The sequence below is a fragment of the Eptesicus fuscus genome, chromosome 5 (assembly GCF_027574615.1).
Source record: "Eptesicus fuscus isolate TK198812 chromosome 5, DD_ASM_mEF_20220401, whole genome shotgun sequence".
In the NCBI taxonomy this organism is placed as follows: Eukaryota; Metazoa; Chordata; class Mammalia; order Chiroptera; family Vespertilionidae; genus Eptesicus; species Eptesicus fuscus.
In genome coordinates this window covers 30,381,082-30,403,184 of record NC_072477.1, presented here as the reverse complement: position 1 = coordinate 30,403,184, position 22,103 = coordinate 30,381,082, and the positions used below count along the sequence as shown (strand labels likewise).

Genomic DNA, 22,103 nt, shown 5'->3' with positions numbered 1-22,103 from the left:
AAGAACACCTCTAACTTAGTTAATTAAACAGACGTTAAATGCACACAAAATAAGATTTCAAACTCAGTTAACTTCTATGCAGTTTCCTTGGGGAAATCCGACCTATGTAAAAATCATGTAAACTCCTAATGTATAGTTACAAGAAATCTTGTTGCCTTAACATGCAATAGAATCATGTACTATTGATTTTATTTTAAGAGAATACAGAATGTCTTGAGAGAAAACTAAATTCGTTCTTGTGACTACCTCCTGTGAAAAATCCCTAAGCAAGTGAAGGAATGAACAAAATCTGTCTTGAATTTAACATTGAACATTCCAACTGTAGCTTGTGTGTTTGTAGCGAACAGCAGCTGGTTTTTATGGTGTGATGTGTCTAAAGGATCCAGGCTGCAGGCGCCGTGCCATTCGTTCAGACAGCAGTGTCCTTTTCCTAAGTCCCCATCTCTCCTAATGTTCCTAAAGGATGAACATTACTGCCCGGGGAATAACTGCCCGACGTACCAGAAAACTTCATGTTGTGGCCATTTGTTACATAACAATAAAAAGCTATACAGTGATGAAAAACCCAGTACAGGATTCATCTTTCCCCCTCTAAAATTCCTGACTGTGCTGTATGGTCTGTGAAATAAGCCATTTTACAACAGAATCAGCAGCTTGATGTTGTGCAAAGAGCCTGGACTCTGGAGTCCGTCAACTCGGGGCTTCTAGGGACAAGTTCAGCCTCTCCCTTGATATCTGACCTTAACTTAAACAAGTCTGTGTTCAGCTTCTGCGTCTGTATACTGTTTTTACTGGGCTGTTCTAGTCTCGGTGGTGGTGCAGATACAGTGGTGTTTAAAAGAGTTAAAGGATTGCATACAAGCATAAATTATTACTTCGTTATTGAGTGGCTGCTGGAAGAAAACCTAATCAACATAGCCTAAAAAATAAGCAGGCACACGAACTAATCAGGTTTTTGAAAAATGACACATTCAACATTCATTTGTTACCTTTCCTAGTCCAAGTTATATTCTTAAGAAAACCATTCAGGTAGAAAATTACACCGTTCAGTTAGATTTCTGAGTTCCGTGAAAACAGTCTGGAAACGCTCACACAGAGGATACTAAGCTTTGTGCATCCTCAAGGTGGTTTTACCCTCATGACTGTGAAGGCGGGAATTACATTTTGAAAGTCAGCTTGAGAATAAGTTTTATTTTATGGAAAACAGTTCTGGACAGAGGATTTTCTCATAAAATGGAGAGAGACTGTATAATAAATAATTTATCTCTCAGGAATTCTTTCATTATCATTTGCTCCACTGGGGTATGTTTCAAACAGTCCACTAAGTAGTTTTGCCCAATATCACACATAGCTATAAGTTATACTGTGGATTACATTCAACAAATTTGTATTTGTGGTTTTCTCTATTTTTTTTTTTTTTTTGGTTGGATTTAACAGATCTGGTGGGCACAGCTGCCATTTCCTCATCTGCTAATGTACCCTCTCATTAACGCATTAGCCAGTATGGTTTGGCATTTTTCCCGGAACTGTTAAAAGATTTTTTTTTATAAGTAAAAGCATATAACAGTGTGGTTAACCCTTTTATCGTTTGAACCTGGGAATAGAGTGCAGAAAACAGTTTCTAACTAAACCAAATGTGTCTGTCTCCCACTGTCACAGATTAGCAACGAAGTCTTGAAAAGTTCACCATCATATGCAATGAGTAGAAAAATAGATGAAATTAACAAGGGGCTTCACAAGGTTGAAAAGATGTTGCAGCAGAAAAGCAAAAGTATTGAGAAAGCTCAAGAAATTCAAAAGGTAACATTCTCCTTTAACTTCCTTCAGCATTTGGTATTCCCCCTGTTCATCATTACAGGGTGTGCTTTGGGGATTAATCTGACCTACAGAGATCCTAACCCAGATCCGAAGGGCGCCCCCATCCTGAGAAAAGCATGGTGGAGAAGAATTGTTCTCAGTTTTTTCATGGTGGGAATATACTCAACTCCCTGAGAGCCTATGATTGTGAACTGGCCTTTTCACAAGTAAAGGAGAGTCAGGATCTTATCTTGATTAGACTGATATAAAAATCTTACCCTAATAAAAGAGTAATATGCAAATTAACCATCACTTCGCTACATCCACAAGTCATGCCCACCAGCCAATCAGGAGCGAGTATGCAAATTAACCCAACCAAGATGGCTGCAGCCACGGAGCAAGCAGGAGGCTTGGGTTTCCCCAGCAATAGAGGAAGCCAAGCTTTCGGCACATCCTGGCAGGCCTAAGCCTCCACTCAAGGCTACAAAGTTTCAGTTATAGAAGATAAATAAATCCCAACAAAAATGGCTGCCACCATGGAGCAAGCAGGAGGCTTGGCTCTGCTCAAGGCTACAAAGCTTCTACAATTATAGAAGATAAATAAATCCCAGATACCAGGGCCTCCGCTTGGGTCGCCGGGGGGTGTGGCTGGCCTGCAAACCACCACGGGCCCCTCGCCCAGGCTGCCCCACGCCCCGAGGGAACCCCCACCCTGATCCGGGACACCCTTCAGGGCAAACCAGCTGGCCCCCACCTGTGCACCAGGCCTCTATTCTATCTAATAAAAGAGTAATATGCAAATTGACCATCACTCCAACATACAAGATGGCTGCCCCCATGTGGTCAAAGATGGCTGCCCTCATGTGGACACAAGATGGCCAGCAGGGGAGGACAGTTGGGAGGGACCAGGCCTGCAAGGGAGGGCAGTTGTGGGCAATCAGGCCAGCAGAGGAGGGCAGTTGGGAGGGACCAGGCCTAAAAGGGAGGGCAGTTGGGGGCGATCAAGCCTGCAGGGGAGGGCAGTTAGGGATGACCAGGCTGGCAGAGGAGGGAAGTTGGGGGTGACCGGGCCTGCAGGGAAGGACAGTTGGAGGGGACCCAGGCCTGCCGGGGAGAGCAGCTGGGGGGGACCAGGCCTGCTGGGGAGGGCAGTTAGGGTGACCAGGTCTTCAGGGGAGGGCAGTTAGGGGTGACCTGCCTGCAGGGGAGGACAGTTAGGGTCAAACAGCCTGGCAGGGGAGCAGTTAGGCATCAATCAGGCTGGCAGGAGAGTGGTTAGGGGGTGATCAGGCTGGCAGGCAGAGCGGATAGGGGCAATCAGGAAGTCAGGCAAGTGAGCAGTTGGGAGCCAGCAGTCCTGGATTATGAGAGGGATGTCCTAGATTGGAGAGGGTGCAGGCTGGGCCGAGGGACACACAGCCCCATGCACGAATTTCATGCACTGGGCCTCTAGTAAATACATAAATATATAAAACAAAGGCTAACGTGTTTCTATGTTGGAGCATTTCTTAGAGTCTTTGGTTTTCTAAAGTGAAATATTACTGGAGGATAAAATATGGAACATTTATGACTCTTATTTGGTAGGCAAATAAAAATACAATAACAATAAAAATATTTTAGTAGGATTTGAATAGTTTTAGCAGCTTTTCTTTAGACTGCAAGGAGAAACAAGAAAATAGAAATTCCAATTTTATTTTCCTTGTAAACAGTCTTAAGAAATAAAGTCTTAGATAAAACTGTACAGTAACATAATAGTCCCCCTCTAAACTCCCAAGTAAACCTGCATCTAGAGAGCATTCTTATTCTAATCTAAATTTTAAGGAAACTTTCTAATATAAATGGAGACTTTTAAAAATAGGTCCGAATATGGCTCGCCATTGGACAAAATCTTGGACTCTTCGTAAATAGAGGATTCTCATTCAAGCAATAAGATTTTCTCATCTCTAGAAATTATGTTCTTAAGCAAACATTACGTAAGAATTAAATATATTACCTTTGAGACCTCCTCTGGCCAGACAGGTCCAGGTTGGAATCCAACCTATCCGTTTCTTGAGCCCAAAGTGGTTGCTGCCAGTACCTGTGGGTAGAACTTGCAGCGACTGCGTTAATCCCGAGTTCGAACTGGCACTTTCTAGTAGTTTTATTTTTGTACTTAATACCAATTGTCTTCTAGAAAGTACACGTGTGTACTGGTCTGAAGAGGTTTGAATATTAACTGAAGCCCTTTATAAACATAATGGTAGCTCTTCGCTCTTGAAAGATGAGGGTTGTGTGGACCTTGTTTGGTGTCATCCATCTCTGGACAAGCCCAGGCCTTCCTGCTCCCTTACCGCTCATTGTACTGAAGTGAATACTGTTGGGGTGAAGGCAGCTCAGGAAGAGTGTTTTGTTTTGTTTTTCAGTTTAGGTCATGAGTGATGGCCGGGCGTACGTGAATAACTGTGCCTGTGGCATTGTTTTGGTAGCATTTATAAGTGCCAGCAGAGTGTGAACACTAGGAATTGATGCCCGCATTCAGATTGCCTCATGCTTTCCTTCTGCAGAAAATGTGGGATGAGCTAGACCTCTGGCATTCCAAGCTCAACGAGCTGGACTCGGAGGTGCACGACATCGTGGAGCAGGACCCGGGGCAGGCTCAGGAATGGATGGACCGCCTGATGGTTCCTTTCCAGCAGTATCAGCAGGTGTCCCAGAGAGCAGAAGCTAGAACCTCACAGCTGAACAAGGTGCGGCGGGAACGGGATGGCTGCACAGAGCATGTGGTGGTGTCGAGATGGATGTAAGACAAAACGAAAGTCAGTTTCCCTCACAGCCACACGACAGGTTCAGGTGGGCACCGAGGGCATAGGTTTCGCTGCTGGCACCGGCGGGAAGTCTGACTGGGCAGGCAGAGGAAGTATCCAGAAGTTGGACCCCAGCACCGCATTTCCGGCGGCTATCTCAGGAGCCCAGGGAGGAGCCAGCAACAAGAATAAATGTCATTCGGAACAGGACCCTTCTCTTTCCCCTCTAAGCAGGGACGTGGGTGGGCGACCAGTACCTGTGACCTAACAAGTATGAGGCAGGGTCCTAGTCTCAGAGGAACCGGGCTATTATAGGACAAGGCCCAGTACAGGAGGGCAAAATACAAATCTGATTTTCAGAATGAACTAACAGTGGGAACCAGACTAAGGCTAATGCAAAACCCTTGCGGAGGCCTGTAGCTTTTGGGGTAGGACTTAAGTCCTTTCCAGCTACGGTCAGGATCAGTCTTAAAAGTTGGAAGGATCAGAACTGGAGGGAAAGGGCCTGCAACTAAAAACCACAAATTCTTCATTCAAGAATCAGTCCAGCCCGTGTGGCTCAGTGGTTGAGTGTCGACCTATGAACCAGGAGGTCACAGTTTGATTCCTGGTCAGGGCACATGCAGGGTTTGCGGGCTCGATCCCCAGTAGGGGGTGTGCATGTGGCAGCCCATCAATGATTCTCTCTCATCATTGATGTTTCTATCTCTTTCTTCCTCTCCCTTCCTCTCTCTGAAATAAATTAAAAAAAAAAAAACAACATTAAAAAAAAAAAAGAATCATTCAACTCAGGTAGAGAGCATCAGTCAGACTGAGCTTGGCACCACCTCTCTTTCACAGGCCACAGTTAAGATGGAGGAATATCATGACCTTTTGAAAAGCACTGAGGCCTGGATAGAAAATACCAGTCGTTTGCTGGCTAACCCTGCTGACTATGACTCTCCAAGGACACTGAGTCACCACGCCAGCACCCTTCAGGTAAGTGTTCCTTCGTGTTTCCGGGGTGTCATAGAATGTCCAGAATGCTCAGCAGCTCAGCTAACCGTCATGGTGCTTCTGCCCCCACTCCCCCCACCCGCCTTTTCCCTGAAAAACCACCTTCTCTTCAACCACACCAGATGGCAGAAGGGAGTCTGGAAGACTGGCGGGCTCTAGACAGGGCTTTTGGAGACCAGGATCTTGTTCTTTCTGTCCTGGTAACTACCACGTGACTTTTTGGGTAATTTATTTGTCTCTTCCATGGGCCTTTTTCCTCGTAAGAATGTTGTTCTGCATGGTGGTGGTTTTGGTTGGCAGAATTCTACAATGGCTCCCGATATTCTTGTCCCCTGGTGGACATGACCTGTATAAAACCCTCCCCTTGAGTGTGGGCAGGAATATGAGTATGTGATGAGATGGCCACTCCCTCGATTAGGTTACATTATCATATTACTAAGGTAATGGGACACTCACTCCCAGGCATACATGATTAATCATGCTTATATGGTCATTAGACTCCCTAGTAGCAAATTGGAGAGAGATTCTCCTGCTGGCTTGAGGAAGTAAGCTGCCATATAATGAGGGCCATGGGGTTAGGATCCCAGAGCAACCTCTAGAAGCTGAGAGTGACCCCTGGTCAACAGCCAGCAAGGTAGTTGGGATCTCAGTCCTACTCCAGAGTTCTGCCCGCAGCCTGAATGAACTTGGAGGAGAAACCCGTGCTCCAGATGGCACCTCCATTGCAGCCTTGTAACCTCCTGAGCAGAACACCCACCTAATCTGGTCCTGGACTCTTGAGCCATGGAACCTGCGCGATAATAAATTTGTTTTATTTTGAGGCTGCTAAGTTTGTGGTAATTAGTTACACAGCATTAACCAACGAGTCCATGGTTCCCACCAATTCCAGCATGCCAGGGTTCCAGATTTCCTGTCCTTCCCGGTGCTCCGCAGGGGCCCTGTCTCCTTGCTGGCTTACAGAGACGAGACAAGACAAGTGGAAGTATGTTTCTATTTGGGGCCAGGGCTGCGAGATCTTCCAGCTGCCAAGTATTGGCTTCAGTTTTATTATGAAGGTACTAGTGGCCCGGTGCACAAAATTCGTGCATGGGTAGGGTCCCTATGCCTGGCCGGCAATAAGGGCCGATCGGGGCCTTCCGGCTGCCAGCTGGGGCCTTCTTTCATTCTGCACCACCCCCTGGTGGTCAATGCATGTCATAGCGAGTGATCAAACTCCCAGTCTCCTGGTCGAACTCCAGAGGGGACACTTTGCATATTAGCCTTTTATATATATACTAGAGGCCCGGTGCAAGAATTCGTGCACGGGTGGGGTCCCTTGGCCTGGCCGGCGATCAGGACCGATCGGGGCTGCGGGAGGTTGGCTGTGGGAGTTCACTGACCACCAGAGCATGGCTCCTGCATTGAGCGTCTGCCCCCTGGTGGTCAGTGCGCATTATAGCGACCGGTTAACCGGTTGTTCGGTCGCTTAGGTTTTATATATAGAGACTAGAGGCCCAGTGCACGAACTTCGTGCACATGGGTAGGGTCCCTACGCCTGGCCAGTGATCAGGGCCAATCGGGGCCTTCCAGCTTCCAGCCGGGGCCTTCCTTCGTTCTGCACCACCACCCCCTGGTGGTCAGCACACGTCATAGTGAGTGATCAAACTCCTGGTCTCCCGATTGAACTCCTGAGGGGACACTTTGCATATTGACCTTTTATATATAAAGATAGATATTTCACTTCTCTCATACTAGTTAACCATGAGTATGAATTTCTTAGGAAAAAGTTTATTCTATAACTCTTAGAGTAATCAGACCTCAGTTGATCCGACTCCCTTTTGTATCTGTAGGATAGCACAGTGTGTTCCTAAGTGAACAGCTGCCTTCAGACCTCCCTGATGTTTAAGATATGTTGGCATATTTTACCCCTAAGTACTCCTATAGGAATAATTATAAAGATGCTACATTTTCACCCATTTGTTTCTATCCTTCCCCTTGCCTGTGATTTCTGCCTCCACATCCCCCTTTATTTTAAATCACCTGTGTTTTTCAACATATTAAGGAGGTTGCAAAGACAAAAGAGAGAAATTATGCCTTTTCCCTCAAATGTTTATTATAAGATTTAAAAAACAATGTACAAAAATGAACTCAGGCCAAAGCATTTGGACTTTGCTACTTTCTACTGACACAAATGTAAAAGTGTGCAAGTATCTCTCATTTGCTGGCCTTTGTGAGCTAGAGCTGAGAGAACTCTAGTTGATGAGCTTAGAAGTAGGGAGAAGGGGAGATGCAGGCTGATTTCCCACAGAATGTACCCGAATTAATCCCCCAATGCAAAATAAGTCGCAAATAACTACTCAGATATGAATACCCCATGTTATCCCTATTTTGAAAATAGTTGTTCTACTTTTCGGATACACTTTTGCATTTTTCTAGCATTACCAGGAATGATTTTTAAAATGACTCTTAAAGGTATCAAAACTCTCTACTAAGCTTTAAAAGTCTGTTTTTATTGCCCTAACCGGTTTGGCTCAGTGGATAGAGCGTCGGCCTGCGGACTCAAGGGTACCAGGTTCGATTCCTGTCAAGGGCATGTACCTTGGTTTCGGGCACATCCCCCAGTAGGGAGTGTGCAGGAGGCAGCTGATCGATGTTTCTCTATCATCGATGTTTCTAACTCTCTATCTCTCTTCCTTCCTCTCTGTAAAAAATCAATAAAATATATTAAAAGTCTGTTTTTATTGCACTGTAACTTTCGATGCGGGTTGTATTTGTTAAGATGGGTTTTTATAACCTAAAGATACTGTACATAACCAAAGACTGCTGTTGTAATGAAGAATCAGAGGAACATAAATTTCATTGTAAAAATAGGAAAACAACTTATTTTTTTTTAATCAACTAAGTTAAGGTATAATTTCAATATAGTAAAATATACCTATTTTAATTCACAGCTAGATGAAATTTTTTAGATGAGTTTTGATAAAGGCATGCAATTATGTAACCACCACCACCACCAATGTCAGAACCTTCCCGTCACCCCAAGGAGTTTCCTCACGCTCCTCTGCAGGCAGCCCCTTTCGCCCATCTTCAGCCGTTTGTCACCGCTTACTCGTTGCCTCCTGTTACTGTAGTTTTGCCTTTTGTACAACATCCTATAAATAGAATCATACAGTATGTAGAATTTTGTACCTGACTTCTTTTACTTAGCATAATGTTTTTGAGGTTCATGTAGTTTGTTAGGTTTATAGGTCGTTTATTCTTTTTTTAAAATTTTTTTTTACATATTTTTATTGTTTGCAGAGAGGAAGGGAGAGGAGAGAGAGATAGAAACATCGATCAGTGATGAGAGATAATCATTGATTGGCTGCCTTCTGCACACCCCACACTGGGGATCCAGCCCACAACCCAGGCATGTGCCCTTGACTGGTATCGAACCTGGGACCCTTCAGTCCGCAGGTTGACGCTTTATCCACTGAGCCAACTGGCTAGGGTGGCCGTTTATTCTTTTGATTGCTGAACAGTATTCTAGGAATGGGGAAATATGCCATGTCTTTATTCCTTCGCCAGGTATGGACGTTTGGGTTGTTTCACCTTCTGGTGCATTGACGTGTAGCACGTTACTCCGGAAGTTAGCAGCTTAAAACAACAAGCACTTATTATCTCACAGTTAATGCGGGTCAGGAATCCAGGCACGCCTTCCCCGAGTGCCCCTGGCTCAAGGTCTCTCAGGAGAATGCAGTCCAGGTGTCGGCCAAGGCTGTGGGCTGGTCTGAAGGCTCACTTTGGTTAGGGAGGCGGCAGGATTCACATCCAAGCTCATGCACAGGCCTCCTTAGACCCACTTCCATACACAGCCGTGCGGGCCTCCCCACAAGGCTGCCTCATGGCATGGCAGCTGGCTTAACAACATTAAAGAGTGAGAGGGAGCTCCTAAGACAGAAACAGCCTTTCTAGACTCTAATCTTGGAAACGACACCACCTCCTTGCTTCTGCTTGTTGTATTAGAAGTAAGTCACTGAGCCCGGTGATGATAAGGGCATGAATACCAGGAGGTGATCACTGGGGCCAACTTAGAAGCTTCCGACCACAGGCCTTGATGCGCACAGATGCTGTGAACGTTCATATTTAACTCTTTGTGTGGATATATGCTTTTGTGTCATTTCATTTGATAAATACCATAGAGTATAATTGCTGGGTTTTATGGTAAATATCTAACTAGATAAGAAACTGCCTAATGGTTTTCCAAAATGGCTGTAGCATCTTTCATTCCCACTGGCAATGTGAGTTCTAATTTCTCCATATTCTGGTTTGCATTTGCTATTATCCGTCTTTTAAATTTTAGCCTTTCTGGTGACATAGTGGTATCTCATTGTGGTTTACATGGCACTTCTCTAATGACTGTCGATTTATGTGTTTGAGAGTTTCTCCATGTGCTTATTTGACATTTTTATACTTCTTCTTTGAAGTATAGGTTCAATTTTTTTATTGCCCATTTTTAATTTTTTGCGTCCTTTTATTATTGAGTTGTTAGACTTATTTATAAAATATTCTAGAAACCAGTCCTTTAATAGATAAGTGATTTATTCTCCCAGTCGGTGGCTTTTCTTTTCATTCTCTCCATATTGTGTTTTCAGATAACAAATGTTATTAATTTGATGAAATCCAATTTGTCAGTATTTTTCTTTTATGGATTATTTTTTTGTGTTATGTCTAAGAAATCTTTATCTAACTCAAGGTCACAAGGATTTCTTCCTATCTTCTAGAAATTTGAGAGTTTAACGTATTTTAGGTCTATGATCCATTTCAAGTTAATGTTTGTACATAGTATAAGGCAAGTATTGATGTTCATTTTTTTCTAGTTGGATATCCAGTTATTCTAGGACCATTTGTTGAAAAGACGCACCATTGAATTACTTTGATGCCTGTTGAAAATCAGTTGACCTCATGTATGTGGGTTTATTTCTGGGCTTTCATGTTCTGTTGATCTATGTGTCTATTCTTTCACCAAGGTGATAGTCTTGATTGCTATAGCTTTACAGTAAGTCTTGAAATGTGGTAGCGTACATTCTACAACTTAGTTCTTTTTCAGATTTATTTTGGGTCTTTTGCATTTTTATTTAAATCTTAGAATCAGCTTGTTGATATCTACAAGGTCTGTTGGAATTTTGAGTGTGATTGCATTTATTCTGTAAATCAATTTGGCGAGAATTGACCTCTTAACTATATTGACTGTACTAATCCAGGAACATAAAATATCTTTTTATTTACTTTTATCTCTTTAAAATTTCAGTGGTGTTTGGTAGTCTTCATGTACTTGTACTTCATGTACTTTGGTAGTCTTCAGGTCTTGCTTATAAATTGTTAAATTTATCCCTAAGTAGTTTATGGGGTTTTTTTGTTTGTTTGTTTTAATATATTTTATTGATTTTTTACAGAGAGGAGGGCAGAGGGATAGAGAGTTAGAAACATCGATGAGAGAGAAACATTGATCAGCTGCCTCCTGCACACCCCCTACTGAGGATGTACCCGCAACCAAGGTACATGTCCTTGACCGGAATCGAACCTGGGACCCTTCAGTCTGAAGGCCGATGCTCTATCCACCAAGCCAAACCGGCTAGGGCTAGTTTATGTTTTTTGATGCTTTTGTAAATAGTGTTATTGGTATAAAGCATTGGGGTTTTCAGTTTTGTTTTTCTTAAAATTTTCTCCTTCTAGGATTTTAAATAAGGCCAATAAAGCATTCTGAGTAAGCTGATTAATTTTAGAGGCTTATGATTGGAATTCTAGTTGCATAAGTAAATGTTCTTTCCCATATCAGTTATTTTTTAATGGAATTACCTAAAGACTACGTTAGCAGGTTGAACATTTCCAGTAGGTGGCTGTGATATTTTCAAATCTTAAGTTTGAAAGTTGAGCCCTTATAATCATTAAAAGACAGAACATTATAAGGAGGAATGTCCAAGGAGTTCTATAAATGGGTGTTTTTCACTCCTATTTGGTTATATCACATAGAGGTCTCTTAGCATCAAGTTGTTCAGGTCAACTCAAGCTCTGGGGATGCCTAAGGGAGTCCGCGGCACCTGTGGTGAGGCCTAAGGGCACTGGCACTGGGCAGGGCTGGCAGGCCCAGGAACGCCTCTTCCTCTCACCCCACTCCACTCGGCTATTTCTCTCAAACCCACCTTCCCAGAATTACCAGTCCCACCAATTGGGAAGAGCCTGAAAGGCTTCATTAGCCCCAATTCCACATTCCAGAGGGATGGCCTACAGGTCGTGTTTCTGGTCCTCACAATGAAGATAATGGAGGACGGCTGGAGGGCAGGGTTATGTGGTGCAAAGTGGCCGCCGCTAGCCCTCCGGTCCGTCCGTAGTCACTCTGAAGTCATCCGCCGCCATGGGCAGTAGTGTTCAGTGTCTTACTACGAAACTGGAAATGACCAGGAGTTTCAGCTGTGGAGACAAATGAGCCTTAAATCTCTGATTTAAATTGTAATCTACTTTCAGTGTCTTAATGTTCCCCCCACCCCACCCCCATTTGTTTCTCACTATGTAGATGGCTTTGGAAGATTCGGAACAGAAACATAACCTTTTGCATTCCATTTTCACGGATCTAGAAGACTTGTCAGTGATTTTTGAAACAGATGACTTAGCACAGTCCATACAAGAGTTACGCCGTCAGGTAGCAGCTTTACAGCAAAACATCATGGAGAGCCTGCCCCAGATTCAGCGAATGGCCTATGTGAGTTGGCACTATGGAGATGTGATTTCTTATTTTTAATTTATGTTTCATTGAGTAAATTAGAGTTATACTGCTAATCAACTGCTAATTATAGGAAGACACATTGACCTGGTACTGTTTATCTCTCATTTGTGTTCTTATTTCTTGAATTATATTTTATTTGACTTTGCAACCCTCTAGTGCAACTACTACAAAAAATCATATCCACCTTCTGAGTCCAGAAGTGGACTGTTTAAAGGGAAGAATCCTGATCAAATAAGCCCAGTGTTTTCTCTTTGTCTGAGAGGAGATATTGTTGAAGTAAAAGATTAGCAAAGAGGTAATTAAAACAGATAACCTCACAAATCTTCACCAATAGCAAATATTTATTGAGGGACTGCTATATGCCAGCCACTGGATTTTTAAATAACTTTATTTATTTTAGCTTGAAACATAATGCCGTGTTTATTTAAGGATTAATTACCATAGCAAAAGCAGGAACAGTCAGTCTTAATTATTTATCTTTTGTTTCTCAATTACATTCCCTACACGACACTTATGTAACTTCAGGGAATAATAACATTAAATATTCTTAGTGATGCATATTCCAAAAGTTTTAAATGCTTCTACAATTTTTGATGGAAATTATCCTAAAATACATTGTATACTTTTATGTACCTTTTTCAATATAAAGTGCAGACAATAATTTCAATATAATTTAACGTTTCCTTGTAATTTGGATATATCACTATAAAGTTACTATGCTTACTGCTTTACTAGTTTATAGTTACGTTTTGTCCTATATTGAATGGCTCCAAACTGCTATAATTTGAAACCCTCAGTCTATTTCTGTGTGGCTGTTTCTGCCCCCTTCACTATTAGCTCAACTTTTTAATTGCCACAGTGTATCAGCCTTGAGATCTAGTGGAAAGGTCTGAAGGCCCTCTTACAGTGGGAGTGGACTGCAAAATGTGGGCTTTATTTATAGCACAAATCTCAGCATTTTCACTTTAAAATTCTTGGCCAACTTTTAGAGGTTGACATTGGTAAGAGAATAACCCCTGGACAAATGACCTATTGTTTAAATTAATCGGAGTAAGTTTTAAAGTAGTTAGGGACTCTTTGGCAACAGCTCATTAGGGGATTGGCAGGAAAACCCTGTCCCTTTTCCAGCTCCTTGTGTGTTCCGTTCCCAAGGGTGACTTTATCATTTCACTTCAAGTGGTGGGAATGTATAAAATGCTAGACCCACTTGTATTCGAGTGTTTAAGCACATTCCAAAGATAAACCTAAAGAGATTATAGATCATGGAGGATTTGCTTAAAAATGAATTCAGATGTACACTACAGACGGTCCCCAATTTACAGTCGTTTCACATAAGATTTTTTGATTTTGCGACGGCGTGAAAGGGATACATATTCAACAGAAACCATACTCCAGGTTTTGAATTTTGATCTTTTCCCAGCTAGCAACATGCAGTCAGATACTCTCTTGTGATGCTGGGCAGTGGCAGTGACCGCCCCTCCCAGTTAGCTTCCCTTCAGTGTTAGATACTTTTGCCCAACTGTAGGCTCACGTAGGTATGCTGAGCATGTTGAAGGCTCAGTCGGCTCTGATGTTTAGTAGGTTAGGTGTATTAAACGCATCTTCAACGTAACGATATTTTCAATTTGAAATGGGTTTATCAGAGCATAACCTCATCCTAAGTCAAGAAGCATCTGCACTTTTGCTCCCACGGTATAAGTAATTGAAAACTGGCTTTATGAGGATCTTGAGCTCAACAATGTGTGAGCCATGCTTTGTAGTATAGTATGCTATTAGTAGAATAACATTTTTTTATTGAAAACAATCAACATTATCTGGGTAGCACCTGTTTAGTTTTTAAGAGCTATTAAAGTGGCAAACATATTTTGGTTAAATATCAGAATAAAATGAATGGCAATAAATTGTGTTGTGTAGATTATTAACATACAGCATATACTGCATGAGTGTTTTTGTTTCTGAAACTCTAGGATGTGGTTGCTATTGAAACTGAGTTAAAATCAATGGAGAAAAGAGTTTCAAAAATCAAAGCTATTCTGTTATCAAAAGAAATATTTGATTTTTCACCAGAAGAACATCTCAAGCATGGGGAGGTAAGCATGGATCCTTATTTAAAGTATTTTCTCATACCACTTACTATGTTTGTTTTTAGATATGTAATAAAAAGTATTTAGTCTTGCTACAGTAATAGCACAATAAATTTGAAAGAGATATTTATGAATGACTATAAAAATCGTGTCTCAAATCATATAGTACTACCTATATGAAGATACTTCTTCTATAGGTTATTTTTTCATTTAATTGCTTCTAAAAACTTCAAAGTTTGGAAAGTTTGAAGTAAACCCTCGTTGTTTAATAGTCCAAGTAGCTTGAGACTCTAAGTCTGGAGAGCTGAGTTCCAGCCCCAGCTATGCTCCTTCCTGGCTCTGTGACTCTGAGCTGTGAGTTAGCATTTCTTGGATTGTCTTTCATATCTGCACACTGGCATTGCAGCGATTGCGTTGGGCAGTTCTAATGTACATAGAGCCCCGAGCACTAACTGGCACACAGATGTTGATTCGCCCAGTGGTTAGGAGCATGTGTTTGGGGTCAGGCGGCCTGGGTTCTCATCCCAGCCCTGCTCTTGACAATCTGACCTCAGCTCCATCTTCTCACTTCTGAGACCCAGTTTCTTCACCTGTGAAATGGCAGGTCTGATACCTACCTCCCAGGGCAGTTGTGAGGATCCAATGAAATGATACATATGCAGTACTTTGCAAAGTGAATAATCTCTTCTCATGAATTGATTATGTAAATCCACGTTTCTATGGGTCAGGTGTCATTAAAGCAAAGTAATTACACCTTTGGGACGTATCACTTTTGACAGGACTGTGCTGTTCATTCATAAGCATTTTTTGAGAACTCACTCTGTGGGGAGGCCCGTGCTAGGTGCGGCTCCTATGACAGTGAGTACGTGCAGTACCTGCTGTTACACAGCTCACTGCCTGGTGACAGTTCACAAAGCAAAACAACAGTTCTACAGGGGGTGGGTGGGGAGGGGGGAGAGAAAGAAGGAAAGGGTTGTCCATGTGCATAATTTAGAGCTAGGAGGTGACTCTTGCCCCAGGCATTCTTTCCTAAGAACTTTAACTACCAGATCACAAGTAGTATTGTAACCCTTTTCAATCTGAGCTAAGGAAATGTTTTAAAAATCAGACCTATAGAGAATAAATTATACCCTATTATAGTTTTGAATAATTAGACTTTGCGGTGGCATCGTTTTCACTTGTGAACCATGTTATCTGATATAATTAAGGTCATACTTGAAAATATACACCCTATGAAGAAAACCATTGCTGAAATAATGTCTTACCAAGTGGAACTGAGGTTACCCCAGACGGGAATGAAACCCCTGCCTGTATTTCAGCGGACAAATCAGCTTTTACAAGATATAAAGCTGTTGGAAAACGTGACTCAGGAACAAAATGAGTTATTAAAGGTGAGTAGTTTATGAGGACAGCCAACTTATTGGGTGAGCATATTCAGCAGAAGCTGGTTTTGTTTTCAGTTTCAGTGGTTGGGTAGATCAAATTCCCATGACAGGAAGATGCTGCCTGGGTTAATTCTCTTTGGCCTCTTCCTGTGCTATTACCCATTTGATGTAAGAGTGTGTATCTTCTTGCTCGTATGGGGCTAAGGTCATTTTCTCAGCTCTTAACTCTTATTCTGGTTGAAGACATTAAAGCATAGTTATGGTCTATTTAATTCCATTCTCCAGTTGTTGAAGACCTACGTGGATAAAATGCCGTGGGAAGAGATTCAAACTTGAACAGAGCACTTGCAATCTCATGAGGTCGACAGACTCATGCAATAGTCATCCCCATAATAATCTCTTCTCATAATAGTCACTTTCCTATTCATCGCCTCATTTTATTCTCAAGCATTCAATACATCTTATGTTTACCTATAAGGAGACTAGTGTCAGAAGGTAGACGACTCGCTTAAAGAGCACCGAGTTCATTTGTGTTGGGATTCATTTGTGCACAAACGGGGACAAGAATTTGAGTTTCTAGATTCCAGTCTCTTCCTCCTAACGGATGACCTCTTTCAGTCTCTCCTCAGAAGTTCCTTCCCCCCACCCCACCCCTTACATTTGGTTTGCGTTCCAGTCTCGTCAGGCATCATCATTAGATAGAAATTGCATTTCACTTTGGTTTCTATTCCTATAGCAACAGCCACTCTCACAAGAACAGAAAGTTGCTAAAGAGCCTTAAATTCCACACACTTTTTTCAGTCCCCTTGGTAGGATCCCCTTCTCCTGCGTTTCCTGATTATGGATGAGTCAGGGGTAGGAGGAAAGGTTTATTTTCCCTTTCCCCCGGCTACTGCCTGATTATAGGAAGAAAACTGTTTTCTTCCTCCCTCTTAAGTTTCATTCACATTTAGGTGGCCCCTCTGTGTTCCCCTAAGATTGTCAGGGCACTGTAATCTCTACATGGAGGCTAAACTCATCTAGTCTCTCTGGCCTGGCCACTGATCTGCTGGCGTTATTTCCTAGCACCCCCAGGGAGAAGGAGATCTGGCAGTCAGTGTGCTATTTTTTTTTTTAATCCTCCCTGAGGATATGTTTACTGATTTGAGAGAGAGAAAAAACAGCAATGAGAGAGAGAAACATTGATCGGTTGCCTCCTATATGCTCCCTGGCTGGGGCGATAGAACCTGCAACCTAGGTACATACCCTGACTGCGAATCAAACCCACAGTCTTGGGACAAACGCTCTCATCAATCAAGCCACTTGGCCAGGACTCAATGTACTATTTTTTAACAATATAAATAGAAGAAACCAGAACAACGTATAAGATTTTTAAATATTTTTATATATTGCTTTTGAGAGAAAGGGAGAAATATCGATGTGTTGTTCCACTTATTTATACATTCGTTGGTTGCTTCTTGTCTGTGCCCTGACCGGGGATTGAACCTGCAGCCGTGGCGTATCGGGATGTCATTCTAACCAAAGGAGCCACCCGGCCAGGAGATATGTAAAATTTGATCTATTACTTTCAATTTTTGTGTGCTTCCTGGTCTCCTGGTCAGTAAAAGAAAATAACAGTCCTAACTGTGCTCAAAAGTGGCTTCTTCAAAAGATGAAAGAGGGAAATAGAAGACAACATTATATTTTGTGTCAAATTAGGGATCAAACTGCGCTGCTAAAATTTTCCACCTTACTGTGTTGGTGGAAATCAGATGTCATCTCATAATTCAAAGCTAAGTAAGCCAGTGAGAATGAAAAGCATTAGAATACGGTCCATTTATTTTAATTCCTGCTTTAGATATTGGAAGTGCTCTCGTTGTGGAAAACGAGACAAATCACTTTCAGGGCGAGTAATGGGATGTTGCTCATTAGAGTGGGCTGGGGAACAGGTGTGTGCAGCGAGCATAGTTATTCATTTCCAGCCTGCAGCTGAACGTATGGTTAAATATTAAAGAAAATACAAGGAAGAATTCTGTGTGGGCCCGAAACTTTGTAGTTTAAAAGACATGTTGCTTCATTGTGAAAGCGTACCAAGGAAATTCTAGACTTGCTTTTGAAGTCCATTTCTTCCCTTCATCCTACTTTGATCATATTATTTATGATCCGCTTCAGGCTCTCCTGCTCCCTTAACACTAGATTCCAAGTATTGTTCTGGTTAGTTTTGCTTTATTCTGCCAACTCACAGACTGCTCTCGAACCCTCAACCTTTTACTCATAAAATGTGCCTTCCTGGTCCCAGTGGATACCAGGTGAGGATGTGGCCGAAATGGGAAAGTCTTGTCATGTCTCACTTTACATGCCCTTTCTGCTCTGATTCAGTAATGTCACCTTTCTGTGTGGAAAGCCTCACATGAAAAATGAATTTAAATGGCATATGCAACTATCAGTAATTTTATAAAACTTAGCAACTTTCTATGAACCTGCCATGAAATGCTTTCCAGAATAAGCCCAGCGGACTGGAAATTCTTAAGAGCAAGGCTGTGTCTACTTAGATCTCTACTCCAGGCACTGCACAGGTGCCCGACATCTGTAGAGCATGAAGGTCCGGTGCCAGCTTTGCCAGTGTTGTCCTCTATATTTAGGCTACCATTTCTTCCTTTTCTTTTTTTAAACATACTGTTATTGATTTCCTAGAGGAAGGGAGAGAGGGATAGAAACATCAATGATGAGAGAGAATCATTGATCGGCTGCCTTCTGCACGCCCCACATTTGGGGATCGAGCCCACAACCCCGGGCGTGTACCCTGACCAGGAATCGAACCATGACCTCCTGGTTCGTAGGTCGATGTTCAATCACTGAGCCACACCGGCTGGGCGAGGCTACCATTTCCTATTGAAATCTGTCTGGGTGCATATTTGCTGTAATGGATTGGAACTTGTGAGGGGACTGGACACTGGAAGCAGTCCATTGATCTGTTCCTTAGATGTGACCAAGGTTCTTCTTTTTGGGATTTATTTTATAGATAGCCATAAAGCAGACTAATGAATGTGATGAGGAAATAGACCACTTGAAAGAGATGTTAAATAATTACTCAGCTGAGCTCTCCCCTGAAGACACGTCACCAGACCAGGCTGCCAGTGTGCCGCACGTGCAGGTATGCGTCTTCCATTCATCCTACAACCATCTGCTAAGCCGTTGGTGCCTAGAAGCCTCTGTGACGGTACAGTCTTTTTCCTCCGTTTCTCTTCTGATTGAAGGTGTTTTGGGAGTGTGTTTACTTTCCATTCCTATTTTGTAAAATAGGTGAAAATCATTATCAAGTGTCCCCGTCCTCAGCTTGGCGCAAATTGACCTGAATTTGCTCTGATACCGAAGCAGCTCATGTAACACGGGATGTTTGGACAACCTGACGTTCTGGCTAGCTTTCTAGGGTAGGGGTCACGCGGTGTGGGCTGGCCTTTAGAGGTCAAGACCAGGTCGCTGCTGTAATGAAGAGCTCCATCTCCTGAGCAGTATTTCCTTATGCCATAACTACCAGTGTCCGGGGCACCCAGTTACAGGGGTTTGCACGGTGACCCTCTACGGTAGGGGTTGTTCCGTTTTAGTTTTTGAATCAGAACTTCTATAAAGAAAAAAACCTGCTTGTATGGCAAGGGTTGTAGAGAGCTGCTTTTTTCCTGCCATCAGGTTCGGGCAGTGCTGTCGTATCCAAAGCCAGGTTGCACCACTTGCTAGCTGTGAGACCTAGGGCACGTTCCTTAACCTCACGGCTGAACCAGCGGCATCCAAGGTGACACCGCTGTTAAGTGATGAACTCGATAAGGCAGACCCAATATAACAAAGACTCAGTATTATAAAAATGTCACATTTCCCTTCACATTCGAAAATCTGAAGCCCCCCCCCAAAAGAAGTTTAATTTATGTTGTATCTACCGAAATAGAAAGAAATTAAAGCTCAGAAATGGAAAAAAATATTTGGTTAGTTATCCTCTGTAATAAGAGGAAATGCTAATTATCTGTTACTCCCTGAGGCGTAACGACCCACCGTGTAAAGACCGGATCACGGATCTGCAGGAGGGTGGGGCAGCGAACTACAAGAGGGCCACCGGAGAGCTACAGGAGGGGGCAGGGCAGCAAGCTTTGAGGGGGAGGAGGGGGGCAGCAGCCTACTGGTGCATGGATTCGTGCGCAGGGCTACTAGTTTTAAAATAACAATAATAAACCCATTCCATATTAATAGAAATAACAGTTTTATAGAAGAAATATTTTCCAGAAAAAAAAATATGCAGAGAGAGGAATACTGTACAGCTTTGCAAATGTCGTTAAGGTCTGGCTGGCCAGGCTCTCATCTGCTTCTGCATTCCATCCGCTGAGCTCTGTGGTTTTCTTTAAAGTATATAAAGCAATCCAACCTCTCAAGACATGTACATAGGAAAGGGGAATATTTTAATGACCCTTCTGAATAAGTGTCAATATTCTTTGAAACTACACTAACCTCCAACAGGTAGAACTTACAAGTTCGGCATCGGAAGCTATTCAGTGAACTCTTCGTATCTGACCTGGTCTGTCTTGTACAGGGCAGGGCAAAAGTAGGTTCACAGTTGTGAGTACGTGAAACACAGAGTTTATTCTTGTATTATTATTTATTAATTGATTATTTTCCATATGAACAACTGTGAACCCACCTTTGCCCCACCCGTACTTTGAATGGATCTTTCCACCATGAGTGAGTTAATGGCAGCATGCGTGGTCATTTGGATAATATTGCAGACGCCCACCGCGCAGGCTCTGCAGGCGCCGTTCCTCCACGTCTGTCATCTGATGGCCGTGGTACTACGTTCGCTGGTAGGCACTGTCCCCGTGAGGTTTAGTGTTTACTCCGATTTAATTCAGTTCTCACATCACAAAGCCATCACAAGAAGATTACCTTCAGACAGAATGACATGTGGGGGTTGGGGTGTGTGCAGGAGTCGGGGAGCCATGGGGGCTGGTGTCAGGAGGGCCGGGTCTGTGCTCTCACAGCTGCAGCTCTGGGGAAAGCTTCCTCTGGACCTCAGAACGCTCGCTTACAGGTGTGGACATGTGCAGTTTCTCTGTCCATGAAATAATGAATGACTACGAATATCTGTAGGAAGGGTGGAGAGAAGGAGGGGAGGGAGGGAGAGAGGGAAGGAGAGAGAGAGAGAGGGAGGGAGGGAGGGAGGTTTAATGAATTCATAAGGAACAAAATTCAAATGCCTGAAGGTTTGCAAAAAAAAAGGAGCAGGAGGTCTTATGACTCAGCACTTACTGCAAAGCTCAGGCAGGCAGTGATGCCTTTCAGGGGTGCTAGAGAGGAGGATGTCAGACTAGATGACACCTGCCATTCTTCCGCGTCTATGATTCTGTAATCATCATAGACAGACAGTGGGCATCTCATTCTACCACGCATAAGACATGTAATCCCACACAGCCATCATACGAAGTCTTCAAGTACCGTTGCTAAGCTTGGAGTCACCTGTCATTCCCATAGTGAGTTACACTTCGTGGTACCTTTATTTATTTATTCCCATTTGGTAGGAAGCTTTGGCCGTGAGGAAAAAGGAAATGGATTCAGTAACACTAAAGAAGGCTTCAAAAGCAATAGTAAAAGTGTGAGATTTCTAACCTTGTTTTCTCTCAGTGGTTCCCAAATGTTAGTCTGCTCACGGATCTCCTGGGTGCTTGGGAAAGTGCAGGCTCCCGGGCCCTGACCCTGTGGATTGTGGCCAATCAGTCCTGTGGCCACTACAGCCCTGACTTCCAACCACGGGCACACATCACAGTCACTCATGGAGCTTGTCACACATTTCTGAGCCTCCAGAGATTGACTGACAAGGTCTAAGGTGAGGCTAGGGCATTCTATAAGCCTCCCCAGGTCGTTGGGAAACGCAGCCAGGATGCAGAACTAGACTGTTCCGGAGACCAGCTCCTGGCTCTGCAAACCAACAGCACAGACAAACCTTCATCCCCTCTCCCCATGGAGGCCGGCTCCTGCGGGCACGCCCAGGCCTCCGACATCCTCAAGCAGTGCACTCTCTCTGCACAGGGAGAAGTCGAAGGCATTGAAAAGCAGATCATGAGTCTGAACCAGAAAAAGGAAGACCTGCTGGTGGACTTAAAGGCCGCCGTACTAAACCTTCACCGGCATTTACAGCAGGAACAGCAAGAATTAGAGAAAGACAAGGAAATGCTGTCACCAGGAGCATCGGAAGACGACGGCGTGGCCGAGAGGGATGTGTCTGAGTGGAAGGTGGGTATGACTGTCATTAATGCTGGTCCCACATTCCGTAAGAGCTTCACGTGGGTAGTCGTTTTCA

General features: G+C 43.2%; 1 protein-coding gene across 1 annotated transcript in view; it reads left to right on the top strand.

The window, feature by feature from the left end:
• Nucleotides 1-22,103, top strand: part of SYNE2 (spectrin repeat containing nuclear envelope protein 2) — a 307,542-nt gene that overhangs the window by 180,498 nt on the left and 104,941 nt on the right. Inside the window, exons 55-62 of the mRNA XM_054715998.1 lie at nucleotides 1,660-1,800; nucleotides 4,341-4,523; nucleotides 5,421-5,558; nucleotides 12,109-12,294; nucleotides 14,286-14,408; nucleotides 15,611-15,793; nucleotides 18,789-18,920; nucleotides 21,833-22,036. Of these exons, the coding sequence (XP_054571973.1) occupies nucleotides 1,660-1,800; nucleotides 4,341-4,523; nucleotides 5,421-5,558; nucleotides 12,109-12,294; nucleotides 14,286-14,408; nucleotides 15,611-15,793; nucleotides 18,789-18,920; nucleotides 21,833-22,036 (1,290 nt within the window). The remainder of the gene's footprint in view (nucleotides 1-1,659; nucleotides 1,801-4,340; nucleotides 4,524-5,420; nucleotides 5,559-12,108; nucleotides 12,295-14,285; nucleotides 14,409-15,610; nucleotides 15,794-18,788; nucleotides 18,921-21,832; nucleotides 22,037-22,103) is intronic.